The sequence below is a fragment of the Lytechinus pictus genome, chromosome 18, assembly GCF_037042905.1.
Source record: "Lytechinus pictus isolate F3 Inbred chromosome 18, Lp3.0, whole genome shotgun sequence".
Classification (NCBI taxonomy): Eukaryota; Metazoa; Echinodermata; class Echinoidea; order Temnopleuroida; family Toxopneustidae; genus Lytechinus; species Lytechinus pictus.
In genome coordinates, this window is record NC_087262.1 from 3,559,609 (window position 1) to 3,576,529 (window position 16,921).

Consider the following 16,921-nt stretch of genomic DNA (forward strand, 5'->3'; position numbering starts at 1 on the left):
TCTGGTTGGTTAGTCTACTCACTATTGCTCTCCTATAGACCTCCAAGACATGCCGGCGTCTATTACATAACACCCCCAGGCATGCAGCCGAGTGAAAGACTTGAATCCCTTCTCTGTTCTGAGATTAGCCTTGATTTCCCCACGATTTGTCAATGAAAGGTCGCTTTAAAAGGGCGCGAAGCGTGCTCAATTGCCAATTGCCATGAGCAGACATATCTCACCAATCCACTAATGCGAACGTAAGCACAGACTGGAAATGTTTTATATTCAGACCTTAAAGGGGGGGGGGGGCAATCATTTAAAGTAGTCATGAAAAAGAAGCACATGTCACTGCATAAATCATAATAGCTCGAAGTGCGAAGAAATATGTTTGGTGTACATTGACTTGAAAACAAGATGTTATATAAGATTATATATCTCATTAAACAGACAATGCAAGCACCAGGAATGAACACATAGGCCTCATAAAAATCACGAAAAAGATAATTTCTTCTTTGCCCTATAGGTTTCTCTTTCTTTCTCCCATTTTTTTCTCCCTTTCCCCCATTTTTTTAAGGGGACATTTGCCCCCCCCCCGTAGTTACGCCCATGACAACCAACTTCCTTATTTGAGGGATTCAAAAAGGATTTTGAGTGTAAAAACAGTTCTGTTTAATTTCAACTTACTCCAATACACATTTATACATGATACAATTTTTGGGAAAAGGTATTTTTCTGAAAACCTGCAGTATTTTGATCGAAATAAGAAAGGTACTGCAAAAAAGGATGTAAGGAACATTTGGTATCTCTGGGTTAGTGTTTATTTACCACAACAGTTAGAAAGCATTATTATTTTTTATCAAGCAAGAAGATAATCAAAGGCTTTGGCCCGAATTCACAAAGGTGGTTTTGAAAACCCACGGTTGAGTCCATGGTTTATGCAGATTTCCGGTATAAATTACGCTTAATTTAGCGCGTATCGGGCGCATGTATAAAACATGTCCAATGCTGATGCGCGGTTTTGTCACAGTGCGCCAAATTGACGCCAGTTACCATGGTTAGATACGCTAATTTATTCATGAGTCCACTGTTTGAAGAGTGGACTAATTCATTCAAAACGATGGACTCATGAATAAAATAGCGTTGATAACCACAGCAACAGGCATCAATTTGGCGCACTGTGACAAAAGCGCGCATCAGCATTAGACATTTTTTAATACCTGGTAAATAAGCGTCATGAAATCTGCATAAACCATTGGTTCAACCAAAGTTCTGAAAACCAACTTTGTGAATTTGGGCCATTCGGTCTCATGGTCATAACTATCTCTTGGTCTTATACTCACTGCCATTTAGTCTGATACCCCAGTTGGTCTAATTCCACTTAATCTTCTTGCATTTTTTCACTTCACCAAACTGGTACATAAACAGTTCGTCTAATCATAGGTGTTGGATCAAATGGTTTATAGATGAAATGAGTGTAGCATAAATTGGAACAATTGCAAAAACAGGGTAAGTATCAATTAGACCAAATAGTGGACAAACTGTGATAAAAGCATTGAGACCACGGCCCTGTCTTACAAAGAGTTACGATTGATTCAATCAACCTCACCGATATGGAAATCCATCAATGTCATAACTTTTTCTTCAGGAAATTTGCACAATGTCCTTTGTACACAAAGAGAGGCACACTGAATTTTCAAGAAAACTATAAATGTATGAATACACACCATATCTAGAAAATATTTTGAACGAACGTGTTTTAGATGCTGACGTTGCTGGCTTTCCATAGTTGTGGTTGATTGGATCAACCGTAACTCTTTGTAAGACAGGGCCCGGTTGATCAGAATTTAGCCAGAGCGAGTGTAGAATCAAGTGTAAATTTACACAAAGAACTGCTCCTTCTCTCTTGCTGTAAGTAATAAAACTTAAAACATTCCGAACCTTGATTTGTATCATTCGACAACCAGTGAGTTTGTTCCATTTCTCCATCGGCACCACCTGGTAAACACTTCTCACCATCAATCTCTTGCATTAGCTCCTCTTGATCTCTGCGTGTATAACATTAAAACACATGGATATTAATTTTGGTACATCTACATAACATTCAGGTTTGTCAACAAAGTATGTTCCGCATGTAAGTCTACTATTACGATGTCCAGATACATTTATATACCTAGATTACTTGTACAAATTTAATCTAACTAGCCAATTTCTATGATTAAAGTCATAAAAATCCCTGTTTCACCATAACAAAACCCATCCGAGTCTAATTGGGGCTTGAAAAATGACAGTTACAATCAAATAATTCCCTAGAAAAGACACTTAGGCCCGTATTCTGGTCTCGAGTTTAAATCAAACCCTGGTTTAAAGTTGAGGTTTAACTATGGAGAGCCAATAGGAGCACAAATCCCTTACAGTACACATTCAATTTATTAACTCATTTGACACCCAATTGTTCATAATTGCCTGGGAATGAACTATTTTTCTTTGTTATGAAAGCAAAATGAAACAAATAGTAAACATAAGAAATATCCAATATAAACAGAATTTTTGGCTCCCAATAATTTTAGCACAGAGTTAGACCGTGGTCTGAGTTAAACCCGACTTCAGAAATACAGACCTTACAGTCTGTATAGGAAACAGCCCCAATACCTGGTAGGAATGCCATGGTTGTTTAATTTTTTTTGCACTTTTCTCAGCAATGATGAATTTTCTACCAGAATCATTTGACAAATCACTATTATTCATACATGTTCCCAGCAATCTGGTGATCATTTCATTGGATTGGATTCTGTTCAAGCCTTCCTCATTTCTAGATCCTAAATATTATTACTGGTATAGTATGGTGCGATGTCTGTGCAGTGCCCATTGTCTGTGCATACATGGTGTAGTGGTTCCAACTCTTGCCTTGTTATTAGAGGGTTGTGTGTTCAAATCCAATCGCCCCCTAGCTAATTCAGCGAGAGTTTTCAAGTGTTTCTCAGACACTCTCAAACAGAAAGGAAAGGGATTTGTGAAACACAAGCCAGCCATTTCACCTGAAGACATGGAAGAGATTCAATGTTCACTTGATTTGGATGATCCACAAGGTCCTCAAGATAAGGTATTTACTGATGTGATGCTGCATATTTGCAACCGTGGAAGAGGGAATTTCTTAGAAAATAGAAATGACAATCAACTTTGAAATTTGCAAAGAGGGTAAGTGTTCCTACTTAAGTTTCAAAGATACCCTCACAAAAAAAAACAATCATGAATACAAACTAGAAAAGCGCCAAGGAGGAATCACAGCTCCAACAAATAGTTCAAGTTGCCCTGTTGCCTCATTCCTTCGCTACAAAAGTAAACAGAACCCAAAATGTAAATGGTGTTGGCAAAGACCAAGGTCGAATCTGTCTTCTTCTGGTCCATGGTACTGTAATGCTCCCCTAGGGAAGAACACCACTGGAGATAAGAAAAGAATATTTCAACTCGTGCTGGAACCAAGGGCTTCCACTACCAGTATCAGTACCCTGAAAAATGCAGGATTCTGAGATAGGGAGATCATGAGTGTGTCAGATCATCAATCGGAAGGGATTCTCAAACACTATGCTAGTACAAGCAGTGATACCAAGAGAGAACATGAGCCATGCTATCGCAACAGTTGTTGATCAAAATATATCACCCCAGTGACGTTTGGACCTGGGTCTAGTCCTTGTAAATAAGAAATTTTGGAATCTATTCTGAAAAAAAGTGGAAGCCAGGAATTCCATGAATTGCAGCAAATACTGGACGACATCACAAACAACAAGGACGTCCTTCCACAACCAGCTGCCATGCACATCTGTCAAACCACCAAGTCCAAGTCCCAACATTCAACAGCCAAAACTTTGTTGTATACATCTAAAAAAAGTAGCAATCTCTCACCCTCTGTGTATACATGTTTGAAGCTCAACAATTTTATGGACAAACGCTACAGTACTGTTCGTGTTTGAAAAGAAAACAATCTGTGGCTTTGGGGGTTATGGAGTTCTACCTAAGGTCTCCTTCATAGACTTTGGAATACAATTGATTTTTAAAGTTAGTCACCTGGACAGACTTTTAGATTGTTCTACCGTAGAGCAATTTGATGATGTTTTTTAGAGGATCACATGACATTGACAGGTATTAAGTCATTTACTCTTTATTTTTTTTGTCATATAATTCAAATATGTTAAAATAAGTTATACTATCAATTGGAACATAAAACATTTACTAAATGCTTTAATATTCAAGACATGGCTTTCTCAGGCTCTTGGGTAAACAACTTGCTATGACCCTTTGGTGTATGCACCTTGGGGTTATAACAAGTTGCAGGTATCCCTCAAGATCATTGATACAGCTATGCCTCTCATAAGAGTAAATATCTCTATATCATTATAGAAATTTACAAATTATTCTGATCATCAAGAAATAAACACAGAATTGACAAAAATGCTAAGATCTCACAAATAACATGCCATCATTAAATATATGTGGAGCTTACTGGGTTAGTCTTTGAACAGGTTCATCATCGGTCTGCACTGCCACATCTTTGACGTGTGATCTAAATCTATATGAAAAAGAAACGGAAGAGTAGCAAATTATTTATATGTATTCAGTTGTGATCTACATCTATCTGAAAAATATAACAGGTACATGTAGTTTAGCAATACCAATTCGGGGATTTCATGGCAAGATAGAAACTGTTCTTAGGAGGAGGAAGAAAACAGTGAAGAAGACTAAAACTGCAATCGTAGCAGAACCAGGTGCATGCATTCACAGCATTGATACCTGTGATTTATTAGGCAGTGGCGTATCTACGGGGGTAAGGGGGCACATGCCCCAGGCGCCAATTTCAGGGGGGCGCAAAGAAGGGAAAAGGGTGTGCAAATAAAGAAAAGGAAAACAAACACGTGGATTGCCTCTGGCAGTCTCGCCTGCATTACATGATTCGACATAGCAGCAGGGCTGACTTAATTTGAATAATTATTCACAAAACAAAAACATCCTTCATATATTATTCATGTAAAATACTATGTTCATTGACCCCAATTCCTTTGTGACCTACGACTTGTACAAAACGATCAGGATACTTCATTACCCTTACTTCCATGTTTCATCAACTAGATCCATTAAAACTTCAAAGTTATGACAATTCAACAGATACCCCCAACATTTGACCTTGGTCACATGACCCAAAACTCACACAGGATGTTCAGTGATATTTGATTGCTCTTATGTCCAATTTGTATGAACTAGATCCATAAACTTTCAAAGTTATGATGAGTAGTGAAAATGCATAAAGCTTGCATTGCTGTGTTAAGTAGTTTATAAACTCTTGATTGGTATATGATTTGTTAATTTTATTTTTGGGGGGCAGATATGGGTCTTTAACTCTTATGTGCATTGACCCTTATCGCCCCTGTGTGGTGCATTATTGAAGCAGCTCGCAGAGAACCATTCTCCATGGTATAATACTCAATGTTATATAGAGGGCTATAACTTTTATCTGAACATTTTGAATAAAAATAATAATAACAATAATAATAATGATAAAAATTGTAAAATTGCAAGACATATGGTTGATTTAGGGACTGAAATTATGCTTGCAATTGATCGCAAGTTTCTTGCAATGTCCCATGAGTTTATCTGTACAGCATTTTGTTAGAAGTCTGTAGCATGCAAAATAAGAGAGATATGACAAAATGAAGAATTATATCCAAATGGATTTATAATAAACAAACTGGCACCAAGATGGCCATGCATGAGTGATTTGGGAATACAAAATATCAGGTGCACAATAATAGGTTCTGGACAACATTTTGACCAAAAGGATTTGGATGAGGGACGGGACTTGGACAAGGGTCCACAAGAACTGTGTTCAACAAATGAGATTTTGGGGGAAAAAACTGTGGAACAGGAATAGCAAACAACCACAAGAAGGCATTGTCACCATTTAGGCGCCAATGCAAAGAAGAGGAAAAGGAGGAGGGAATGATACAATAAATTGTAAAGTTGTTCTAAAAATAAATCAAATTTTCTGAAACACTTATGACTCACTCTTTTGAAATTTGGGAGTGTTCTTCACGTGCCTTGTTGTTGTACCTGGAATACATAGAGAAATTATAAATACGATTTCAAAATCAACATAAATCTGCTAAAGTTATAGCATTCTTCCATAGGGATTTTTTTGTTAAAAAGGAAAAAGAACAAAACACCTATTTACAACAAGAGATGTGGTTAAAATAACTGAATAAGTCCAACTTTTTTTCAAAGTAAATATATGTCCCCTAATCATTGAAGTCTGGCCTTGACAGTGGCTGTCAATCTATGTTTTTGGTTTGTTTAAAAAACACTGCGAATCTACATCTACCGGTACAGTTTTTCAAAAAATCGTATCACAATTCTACCAATTACTTTGTTTACTGTTCAATTTTAAGCCGACAATCTGAGTGAAATAGCTTACACAGATATGAGATAGGATATGATATCCCTGTCCGAGGAAAACCCTTCTTCATTGCCGATTCTCCTCAGCTCCTCGGTGACTTCAACTGGAACTTGAATAGAAGACGTTTTCTGACTGTATCTTTTGTTGCGCTCTCTCCTCGTCGCCCTTTTATCAGAATCTGTTTTCCTTCTTTTACCGCAAACTTTCACCTCCTTGTCCATGGTTCAATTCTAAGAATAACAGCAGTGAGTCACTAAATCAAAACAATCAGTCTCTGTCCCATTGGCTGTTCCGCTGGACTACATCTTGACTTCATTACACCTACATTGGAGGAGAAACAAAAAAGTGAAAGAAAAAAAAATCCTCCCAACAGGTGGATTTCAGCTGAGCTGTCTGTGGACTACATGTATACCCAGTTGTTGTGTGTCCGGACAGGTTGTGTGTCCGGACGATCAATTTTAGAATTTAGAATTAGAAAGTTATTTGGAAAAAATTACAAGCAAAGTTTCATCAAATTTTAGTACAAAATGTTAGGAAATATTATAAAGAACAAAGAAGATGATTACAAGTATTGAATTCATATTTTTAGTGTAATCCAAAGACAAAAAAGAAGGCTTCAAAAAGATAAACTGTCCGGACACCCGACCCCCCATCCTACAGTAGAGGGGGGGGGGTATACTTGATGTAGTATATCCCTTTGGCAGCTCATACATGAAGCTATACTAGTCTGCAGGCACAGACCCTGATTGAAACTTTGATCAACAAGTGTGTCTCCACGCAAAGACTAGCACACACAAAACTTTTCAATTCAGTGAGAGGGCCTTCAGTACACAAGGCATGAGTATGCTGCAATTCAGACCCTTAGTCGAGTGAAGGGTTTGCACAGCAGACTAAAGCTACATTGAGATAATGAATAAAGCGAGCCACAGCGAGAAGTGTCATGGAGTACAGAAATGGTGATGGATAAATGTAGCAATTTGTAAATTCACAGAAAGATATGCTATGCCGAGTGCGAGTAAAAACCATGAAGTAAAAAGCCGTGTCTGGGCACCTATAAATGTATTAAGGCTAAAACGAATTTCTTTTAAATTCTGCAAAATTTTCAGTTGATAACATTCCTGATGTTTGTGATAGAAATGTCATGAAAATTTGAGATAACATTTGATTATCTTGGAAAAGAGAGAAAAGCATAGTCAGTCATTTTACAAAGAAATGGTGCCCCATGTCTGCAGGCCCATTCGCCTTAGTTAACAAAAGATTCAGAGACTTTTAAGGCTACATTTTAAGGCCGTTTCATGATATTATTTAAATATTTTGACTCAAAAATTACAATATATATCTCTCTAAAATCTATAACAATTGACCATAGACGCGAACAGTGAAATTGCTTTGTTGGGACATAAAGTATGAGAATGCCAAAATATGTGCCAATAGTTTGAATAGTCTAGTCTTTAGACTTACAAATAGTATGGCAAGTTCCCCCAAATCTGCGCACACGCGTATCTGCGATTCTAGTAAAAGAAGATACGCAATGAACACAGATTTTACACATGCAATACAAAAGATCCAACTCAAAATGCTGGAAAATAATGAATTTTAGGCATTTCATTTGTCGGCCTCAAAATGCAGCCTTCCTCATCAAAATCCTTGAATCGTGTGCGAAGTGAATGGGTGTACGTACGTGCAGACAAGGGGTACTTTTTTTATTCAATCTGAAAATGACTGCCCGAGGTTTTTTCCAAGAAGATCCTACATGTATATTTCTTTCAAATATTTATGAGATGTTTGGTACACTTACTCGTATAAGGAACATTATTAACTGAAAGATTTTGTGAAATAAAAAGAAATTCATGTTAAATCTTAACTCAAATTGTTAGGTGCGCAGCCTTGGGGACCACCATCATAACGTCCCGGCTTTAGGCCTACTGATGTTGTTGTTGGCCTACTGACTAAAAAGTAAATAAATTGATCACTGGACAATACACGCACTGAAAATTTGACGGAATAAAGCCTTAAGGACGTTCCACAGTTATGTTTGTGCGCATTATGATCTGCGCACTGATGTCACAATGGATGAAGAGGTGATTAATTAGCTGTAGGTATGAGCTGAATTTTCTCATTATCTGCACTCTTACTGCAGATTCAAAGCGTTATTTTATGAAGCTAAAAATCTGGAATTATTCCATGGACCATTTTTTAAAAATACCTCTACAATTTCAAAATACTTTACTCTGCAGCGCTGCAAATTATGACGAATATGACCCCGAGTTTGAATAAAATGGTAGAGGTTTCAAATTTTTCTTCACATAGATACAAAGCATTTGGCGCATTTTTTTGTGTTTTAAAAAGCACATTTGCTCTAATAAAATTATAGTTTGAAAACAAGCACATGAACCCCTATTTTTTAATGTTTCCCGGAAGGAAAAACCAGTAAGACCAGTAAGAATTTTTACTGATTTCCGGTAGAATTTTACTGGTTTCCAGCATATTTTTACTGGGCCAGTTGATTTTTAACTGGACCAGTAAAAATCAACTGGAGACCAGTTCCAACAATTGCATTCCAGTTGAAGCAATTAGTAGTACCAGTTAAATTGTTTTTATCAAACTGGTGTTACTGGTCCAATAAATGGTTTCCAGTAGATTTTTACTGGTTTCCAGTATATGTTTACTAGACCAGTTGATTTTTAACTGGACCAGTAAAAATCAACTAAAGACCAGTTCAAACAATTGCATTCCAGTTGAAGCAAAGTAGTAATACCAGTTAAATTGTTTTTCATTTAACTGTTGTTACTGGTCCAATAAATAATGACTTTATTCCAAGTCAGATCATTTGACGAATTATGGAAAATGAATCTTACAATTCAGAGAAAGTTATTATCGTTATCATTTATCATTGTTATCATCATTCTTCTTATGATTATCATAAGTATTATTATTATGATTATTATGATCATTGTTGTTATCATTCTTATTACTGTATGTTATAATTGTTATTGATATTGTAATTATTATTATTAATATTATCATAATTATCAGGTATTAACATTATCATTAAAATAATTATTTCCTTTAATTATGATTAAGATCAAAGCAAGATATATTCCTCTGATATAGTCAACTGGTCTAAAGTAATTCATTGTTTGAAATTGAACTGGTCAAGACCAGTAATACCAGTAATTCTGATGATGCTGATCACGTGGTTTACCTCATTTGCATATTTCCTGTAAAAAAAAAAAAAAATCAGGATTTAGAATGGAATATCCTGGCAATGGCACTCATTGTTGTTTAAAAACTTTCTAAATAAGTGTGTGAACTAATTCACAATGAAAATGTGTAATTTCATATATCACATTTAAAACAACAGCAGAAAGATTATTTTACTAACCATCTTTTCCATCACATTTCACTGACCATGGTATATAACAAACCAAATGCATGTAATAAATTGATCCAGTAAGACCAGTACGAGGACCAGTTCGACCAGTTCGAGGACCAGTAAAAAATACTCAGTAAAGACCAGCTTAAATTGGATACCAGTATGAACACCAGTGAGACCAGTAACAACCACCAGAAACGAGACCAGTATAAAATTCCAGTAATTCAAGACCAGTTTAATTGATTTTTAACTGGACCAGTAAAATTTTAACGGGACCAGTACATGTATGACCAGTTACACCAGTAAACCGATGTTCCAATTTCCAGAGTTACCAGTTAAAATTCAACTGGTCTAACTGGTCCAGTCGAACTGGGTACACTTAGGTATACCTTCCTCTACAACTGTGCAAAGTTTGGTGAAAATGGCATGGATTTTTAATAAAGTGCAGCACTTATTGTACTTTTCTAGTTTGTTATTGAAATTTCATATTTTTTAAATTGGGTTTTTGTTATCTTCTATGCCATTTTTAAGAACTGACAGTGCTGTTAGACTTTAATAAAAGAGCAATCAAATAGCACTATAAATAGATTCTCCATCTTAACGATACAATTATTTACTCTCTTGCGAAATTTGATGAAATTTTCATGGATTTTTACTGAGTAATAGAGGTTTAAACTCATTGTAGTGATCTTGTGAGGTCTAAAAATGCCAAATTATTTTGAATGCACAATTCTTAAGAACATCCACTTGGGTGAACTTTGAAGCTCTATAGCAAGAAATCAAGCACATGGACCCATGTTAATTTTTGCATATTTCGAATATTCAGGTTCTAAAGTACCTATGTGCAGTTTGGTGAAAATGACATGGATTTCACTTTAACTGTGGAACGTCCTTAAAGGCTTAGTCACTCTTAGTCTTAGATCCATTTTGCTTTTTGCCATGCCTGGATTTTTGGAGAAATTTGCCGGGGGGGGGGGGCCACTTACATTGACAAGTGGATACCATGTGCGACCAAAAAAACACGTAAAAAGGGTGTCTTTTTCAAGATAGGGCACGTTACGTACGTAACGTGATAAGGGTTTTAAAAAACACAAAAATAATGAAAAAAGGGTATCTATTTCGCTATGAAAGTTACGTGTTTAGGGTCAAATTTGCTGGGATGATAAGACAAAATTAAAATGTTTTATAATTTTTATAAAGGATGTCCTTTTTGCCCCAACACTACGTGTTAAGAGTCCGATTTGCACGAGGTGTGGAAGGTGGGGTCGAACTAAACCAAATGATGTCTGTTAAAAGGTCAAACCAACTACCGAAGGACCCGTGACAAAATATTCCTGTACTTGTTTAGGGGTTCATTTCAGGGAATACTTGCCAAGAGTATCGTTTTGTTTCCAATACTTGTTAAGCCTTAAGGGTAGGGTTTCACACGCCAATACGTGTTAAGGGGTGCATTTTCAGAATATGGAAAATACGTGTTTAGGGTGCTTTTCGAGACCCCATGGTCGCGCATGGTATCCACTCGTCAATGGAAGTGGCCCCCCCGGGGAAATTTGGTAGATCTAGATCTAGGCCTATATAATTTTATAATATATATTTCTACTCTCCCATCAAAATGATCATTACATATGGTCAGTTCCCCCATGTCTGCGCGGTCTCCCAAGTCTGCGCACTCGCGTATCTGCGCGATTCTAGTAAAAGAAGATACGCAACGAGCTCGAAATTTACACATGCAATAGACAGGTATTCATAAAAAAATCTGACTCAAAATGGTGAAAAATAATGAATTCAGGCATTTCATGTGACGGCCTCAAAATGCAGCCTTTGGCTTTGTCATCAAAATCCCCGAATCGTGTGCAAAGCGAATGAGCGCGCAGACATGGGGTACCTTTTTTTTTCAATCTGAAAATGACTGCCCGAGTTTTTTTCAAGAAAATCTTATATTTTCTTTATTTTTTAATGAGAAATTTGGTACACTTACTCTTGAGTCTTAATAATATAAGGAACACTATTAACCAAAAGATTTTGTGAAATAAGAAGAAATTCATGTTAAAATAAATCTTAACTCAAATTGTTATAGGTGCGCAGACTTGGCATGCTTGGGGACCACCATCATCATACATCACATGTTAGTTAGTATAGCTATTAATATAATAATTTTGAACCTTCTCCAGACCATAGATTCTATTTCATTTTCAATTTCAGTGGGGGGGGGGTACATTATGCATGTTATGGATTGGAAGTCTTGCCGCGCCGAGCGACCCTTGGCCTGGACCTGCATGGGAGCGTTTCATCAACATTTTTGTCCGACAAGTTGTCAGATCTGACAACTTTCCCTGATTCTGATTGGGTGAGAGCTACTGTTACTATGGTAATTGTCGGATAAAACAGGACTTGTCGGATAAAATCCTTTCATGAAACGCTCCCCTGGTACTACGCCCCAGAGTGGGCTAAGGTTAAGAAGCTCCGCGCCGCCGAAGCTCTGCCGGCGAAGCTTCTGTACTTCGGGTAGTTTTCTTTGTAGGGTAGTCCCATATGCTGAATTTTATGCACTGTTTTTAGTACTAAAAAAAATTCAGGTTTTAATATCAAAATACTCACATTGGCGTCTAGAAAATATGAGTTGAAAATGTCAGGTATTAAATCACTGAATGTGGGGGAACGGAAAACGTGTAGTTTATTGAAATTGCCGGAGGTAGACTCTGGAAGACGAGAGTCTGACAGATCACAATGACAGAACAGGAAAGCAGAACTTGATCTAGACCAAAAGCTTCAGTCTCTGTATTTTGGTTGTTCCGCTGAACTACGTTGGCTCCACTCACCATACATAGACTGAAGGGGATGGGGCCCCGTACCTACAGCCAACGTATAGTGAACTAGCGTTTTATAGATCGCGATTTAAAACTGTTTTTTAAGCAAAATTGAAAGTTTCATGGTTTCCATTATCAGGGAAATATAAATAACTTAAGTAATTGCATACCTTGGGCCGGAGTTATTGAAAAAAATCCTCTGGATGATTGAGAAATCTGTCATCTAAGACATTTTCACCTGACCTGACGGTTTTTCTTGCAAGTTGCCATCTTGAATGACGTCATTATCGTATTAACTTAATGTCTCGAATCAATATATCGCGATTATAACTAGTACTAGTACTAGTATAACTAGTATCGTTTATCTTCGGTTTCGTTCGCATATGGAGCAGATCGTATAATATCGAAAGCAATATCGATATCACATTCGTGATTGTTGACGTTCGTTTGTAAATATTTTATAGTTTGGCTGCCATTTTGACCATTTTTATCGTGTTCAACCCAATTAAACATCGGTAAAGTATATTTTTTATGCCTTTTTCATCTATATCGTTAAAAGTATTTAAATGTTAAAATATAAAGTTTTAAAAGTTTGTTGTTTATACATCCTTAGATTGTAAATTCGATGTGTAAAATTACATCAAACTTTGGACTGTGAATTGACAAAAGGGAGGGAATGAGAACACATGCGAGCCCACACGTACACCCTCCCGTCGGTAAATGGGGATTACAGTAAAATGTCAGAAATTGTTGAATAAATCCCCAGAAACGACGGTTATTCCTGTCTAAACTTGATCTTACAATACATGATAATGCATATACGGTATGGGCATAGGCTGCGTGAAATAATTGACCAATCAGAGCTCAGAGCTAGCTGGGCACACGGGCTACGGCGGCACAGAGTCAGAGGGGTCACCCATATTTTTTCATTTAATTTTTTCCACAAAATTCTTCTTCTTCTTGGTGATACTCCTCAACGTTCCTATTACAGGAACCACCCGAGGAGGAAATGGGAGTGCGCACTTTGTTTCTTCTTAGTCCTTGTTACTTAAGTCTTTGTTGCGAAAGTATATGGTTGCCTGTGTTTTAAAATTATCAGAGACTGAAATTGATTGGATGTCGGGGGGTAGAGAATTCCAGTTGATATATATACAAGGCAATATACAAATACATTTTAAAATAGTGGTGGACCAAATGCTCATCAGGCTTGTTTGGATGGCCCAAAATATATTCATAAGCGCATAATACATGATCATAAATAAATTATGGCATAAGCAGGAAAGAAGAAGGAAAGAAACAGCTGCGGCTAAGATTATTTGTCAAGACAATGGTGTTTGCTGAAAGTAAAGTAAGCACCAGGCAAGGTGCTTAATGAACATGATGAATAGAAACACATTTTGGTTTGGTTTTTAGGTTGTGTCCTGAACAGGACCATTGATACATGTATGTATTGAGCAGACGTACCAGAGGCGTCGATCCTGGGGGGGCAGGGGGGCGATCGCCCCACCAATGAAAATATTGCATGGGGGGGGGGGGGCAAACATATCGTTTTGCCCCCCCCCCCAATAATTCCGGATGTGCAAAAATAAAATAAGATTGTAATGTTCAGCAAGCGAGATTGAGATGCACAAATTGTCCTTTATTTCACATCGTGCTCAAAATATCCGCTTTTGAGATTGGAATATAAAAATCTTCAGCTCGCGCTTCGCGCTCGCATCATTTCTGTAGCAAAAACCCATACTTTTCATGATTAAATACGTGAATAGAATGTCCCGTTTTCAGTTCTAAACCTCAAAAGAACTCCCACTTCGATTTGCAATAATCTTTTGTTGGATATATATCTTCTTTTTTTTTTATCAAAAACGTCCATTAAACTAATTTTTTTCAGATCGAAATATCAAAATTTTCAGCTCGAGCTTCGCGCTCGCATCTATTGTTCTTTTAGATACCAATCTTAATCATTGGTATAAAAAATGCTTACAGTATCAAGCTTTCAGGTCAGAATATATAGAAATTTCAGCTCGCTCTCGGCACTCGCATTATATCTGTTTTGTGAGATATGCATCCTCCTCATGAGTTACTACAAACAGTCCTTATTAAACAGGTACGCTTTTCCTGTTTTAAGGTCAGTACATAAAAAATTTCAGCTCGCGCTTCGCGCTCGCATTAATTTGTTGGTGAGATACGTGTCTGTATCTCATGAGTCATATATATATATATATATGCCTAGTATGTGTGTGTGTGGGGGGGGGGGGTGTACGATCGAGCGCCTTCGGAACGTTGTTCATGATTTTGCCCCCCCCCCCCCCCAATCTGAAAAATGGATCGACGCCCCTGGTATTGAGAGAGTTATGGAATTATGGAAGGTGTGAGAAAATTGAGAAATGTAACAAAAAAAGTCTTTGTACAGAATAACCTTTTTTTTTTGCTTGACAATCTAAATCAGCACCCCCAATAAAAATCGTTCCCAGAGCCCTGAGTTTAATGTGCCTTTTTATTGTGCTCATCTGCCAGATATTTTAAAGATTTTTCATCAGGATGATACATTTTGCATCAGGATATTTCAGATGAATGGCTTTTAGCCACATATGGAAAACTAGCGGACAGAAGGTCCTCACTGCACGCGCGCACCCTTATAGCGCAGAATTTCTGTGCATCATACCCTTTTTTCACAAACATAGAATATGCAATATATGATCTTTTGACCCCAGATGACCTTTGACCTAATGATCCCTCATGAAAAAAAGTGTGGTATCATATCACCCAATGATTATTTGTACCAAGTGTAAATGCAATTGATGCAAAATAAAAGAAGCAATTAAGCAAAGCAAAGGAACAAGTTGAACAAAACTTGAAAGGATGGACATGCATGACCTCAGTCATTTGACCATTTGATCCCTAGATGACCTGTGACCCCATCATCCTCATGAACAACTTTACACCTATAATGGTCATAATTGATGCATAAAATAAAGAAATTTAATGAAAGAAAGTTGAACAAAAACTTGACCTTTTGACCCAATCATCCTCATGGACACATATTACTAAAGGATCATTATGTGTGGACAGATGGAGGCAGAAATATAGAAATGAGAGCAAGTTGAACAAAAGTTAATTTCGACCCCAAGTCTGACCTTTGACCCAATCATCCCCATGGACACACATTATCAAAGGACCATTTGAACCAAGTGTATAAAAATTGATGCAGAAATAAAGAAATGAGAGCAAGTGGAACAAAAAACTACAAAATGGATGGACATGACCTCATATACGTACATCATTTTGATATTTTGACACCAGCCTGTATGACCTTTTACCCCGTCATTCTCATGGGCTCACATGTGATATTACCCAAGGATTACAAGTACCAAGTATGAACATAATTGATGCAGAAATAAAGAAATAAAAGCAAATTGAACAAAAACTTTAACATTATTTTTTTGTAACAGACCAACAGACTAATTAACAGACAGACTAACAGCCCGACAGACTATAAAGAATATAGTGATCACGAGGACTCCAACGAACTTCGTTCAGACGAGATCAAAAGGAGAAAGGGAAAAGGAGACGTGAAAGACGAATGAAAAAAAAAATATTTTGAGGGGAAGACTTGGAAAACAACAAAACTTTCATGTCACTATATAAAATTTGTGCACGCGCTTCGCGCTCGCATTGCCTGTTTGATGATATTAAGTAAGAGGCTTGAATCGAATTCAAAATATCCAGTTTTAATTCAATATACGAAACATATTTCAGCTCTGATCGACATTGAGCTATTTTGTTTTATTTGAAAACTGATTTTTTTTTTAGTGCTCAGTAGATCTTTACATCAAAATTTTCAGCATGCGCTGCGCGCTCGCACTATTTGATTTGTGTAGTAATAATACTCTTCAGACATGTACTCCATGAACATTTCAAAGTGTACCTTTTCAGGGATGATTGTCAAAACTCATCAGTTATATAGATCGAGCTGCGCGCTCGCATTTTTATCTGTGAGATATGTATTCTAGAATTCTAGCAAACTACTTAAAATTCCCTTTTCATGACAGTTTATAAAAAAAAAATCCGCTCACTCTTCGCGCTCGCATTTAATTCTTCAAAAGGTACATAGACTCATGCATCATGTTCCTGATTATAAAAAGTCTTTAAAATGGCCCATTTTTAGGCTTGCATATTTAAAAATTTCGCGCTCTCATTAAGGCCTATTTGATAAATAAGATCCATATCCTCTTTCATCAAATCCCGGCTGCAAATAGTCCATAAATTGTCCCTTTTCAAATCGGAATAATAATTTCCAGACGCTATAAGGAAAGG

General features: G+C 36.9%; 1 protein-coding gene across 2 annotated transcripts in view; it reads right to left on the bottom strand.

Annotated features, from left to right (window-relative positions):
- LOC129281669 (sal-like protein 1) overlaps positions 1 to 12,898 on the bottom strand; it is a 24,311-nt gene extending 11,413 nt beyond the window's left edge. Inside the window, exons 1-5 of one of the 2 annotated variants that reach the window (XM_064113079.1) lie at positions 12,778 to 12,898; positions 6,443 to 6,745; positions 6,037 to 6,081; positions 4,481 to 4,546; positions 1,921 to 2,027 (exon numbers count right to left, since the gene is read on the bottom strand). In XM_064113079.1, coding sequence (XP_063969149.1) covers positions 1,921 to 2,027; positions 4,481 to 4,546; positions 6,037 to 6,081; positions 6,443 to 6,645 — 421 coding nt within the window. In that variant the 5' untranslated portion in view covers positions 6,646 to 6,745; positions 12,778 to 12,898. Of the gene's footprint in view, positions 1 to 1,920; positions 2,028 to 4,480; positions 4,547 to 6,036; positions 6,082 to 6,442; positions 6,746 to 12,398; positions 12,581 to 12,777 lie in introns of those variants that run through there. The other variant, XM_064113078.1, reaches the window with a different exon arrangement.
- Between the last annotated feature and the right edge of the window lie 4,023 nt (positions 12,899 to 16,921).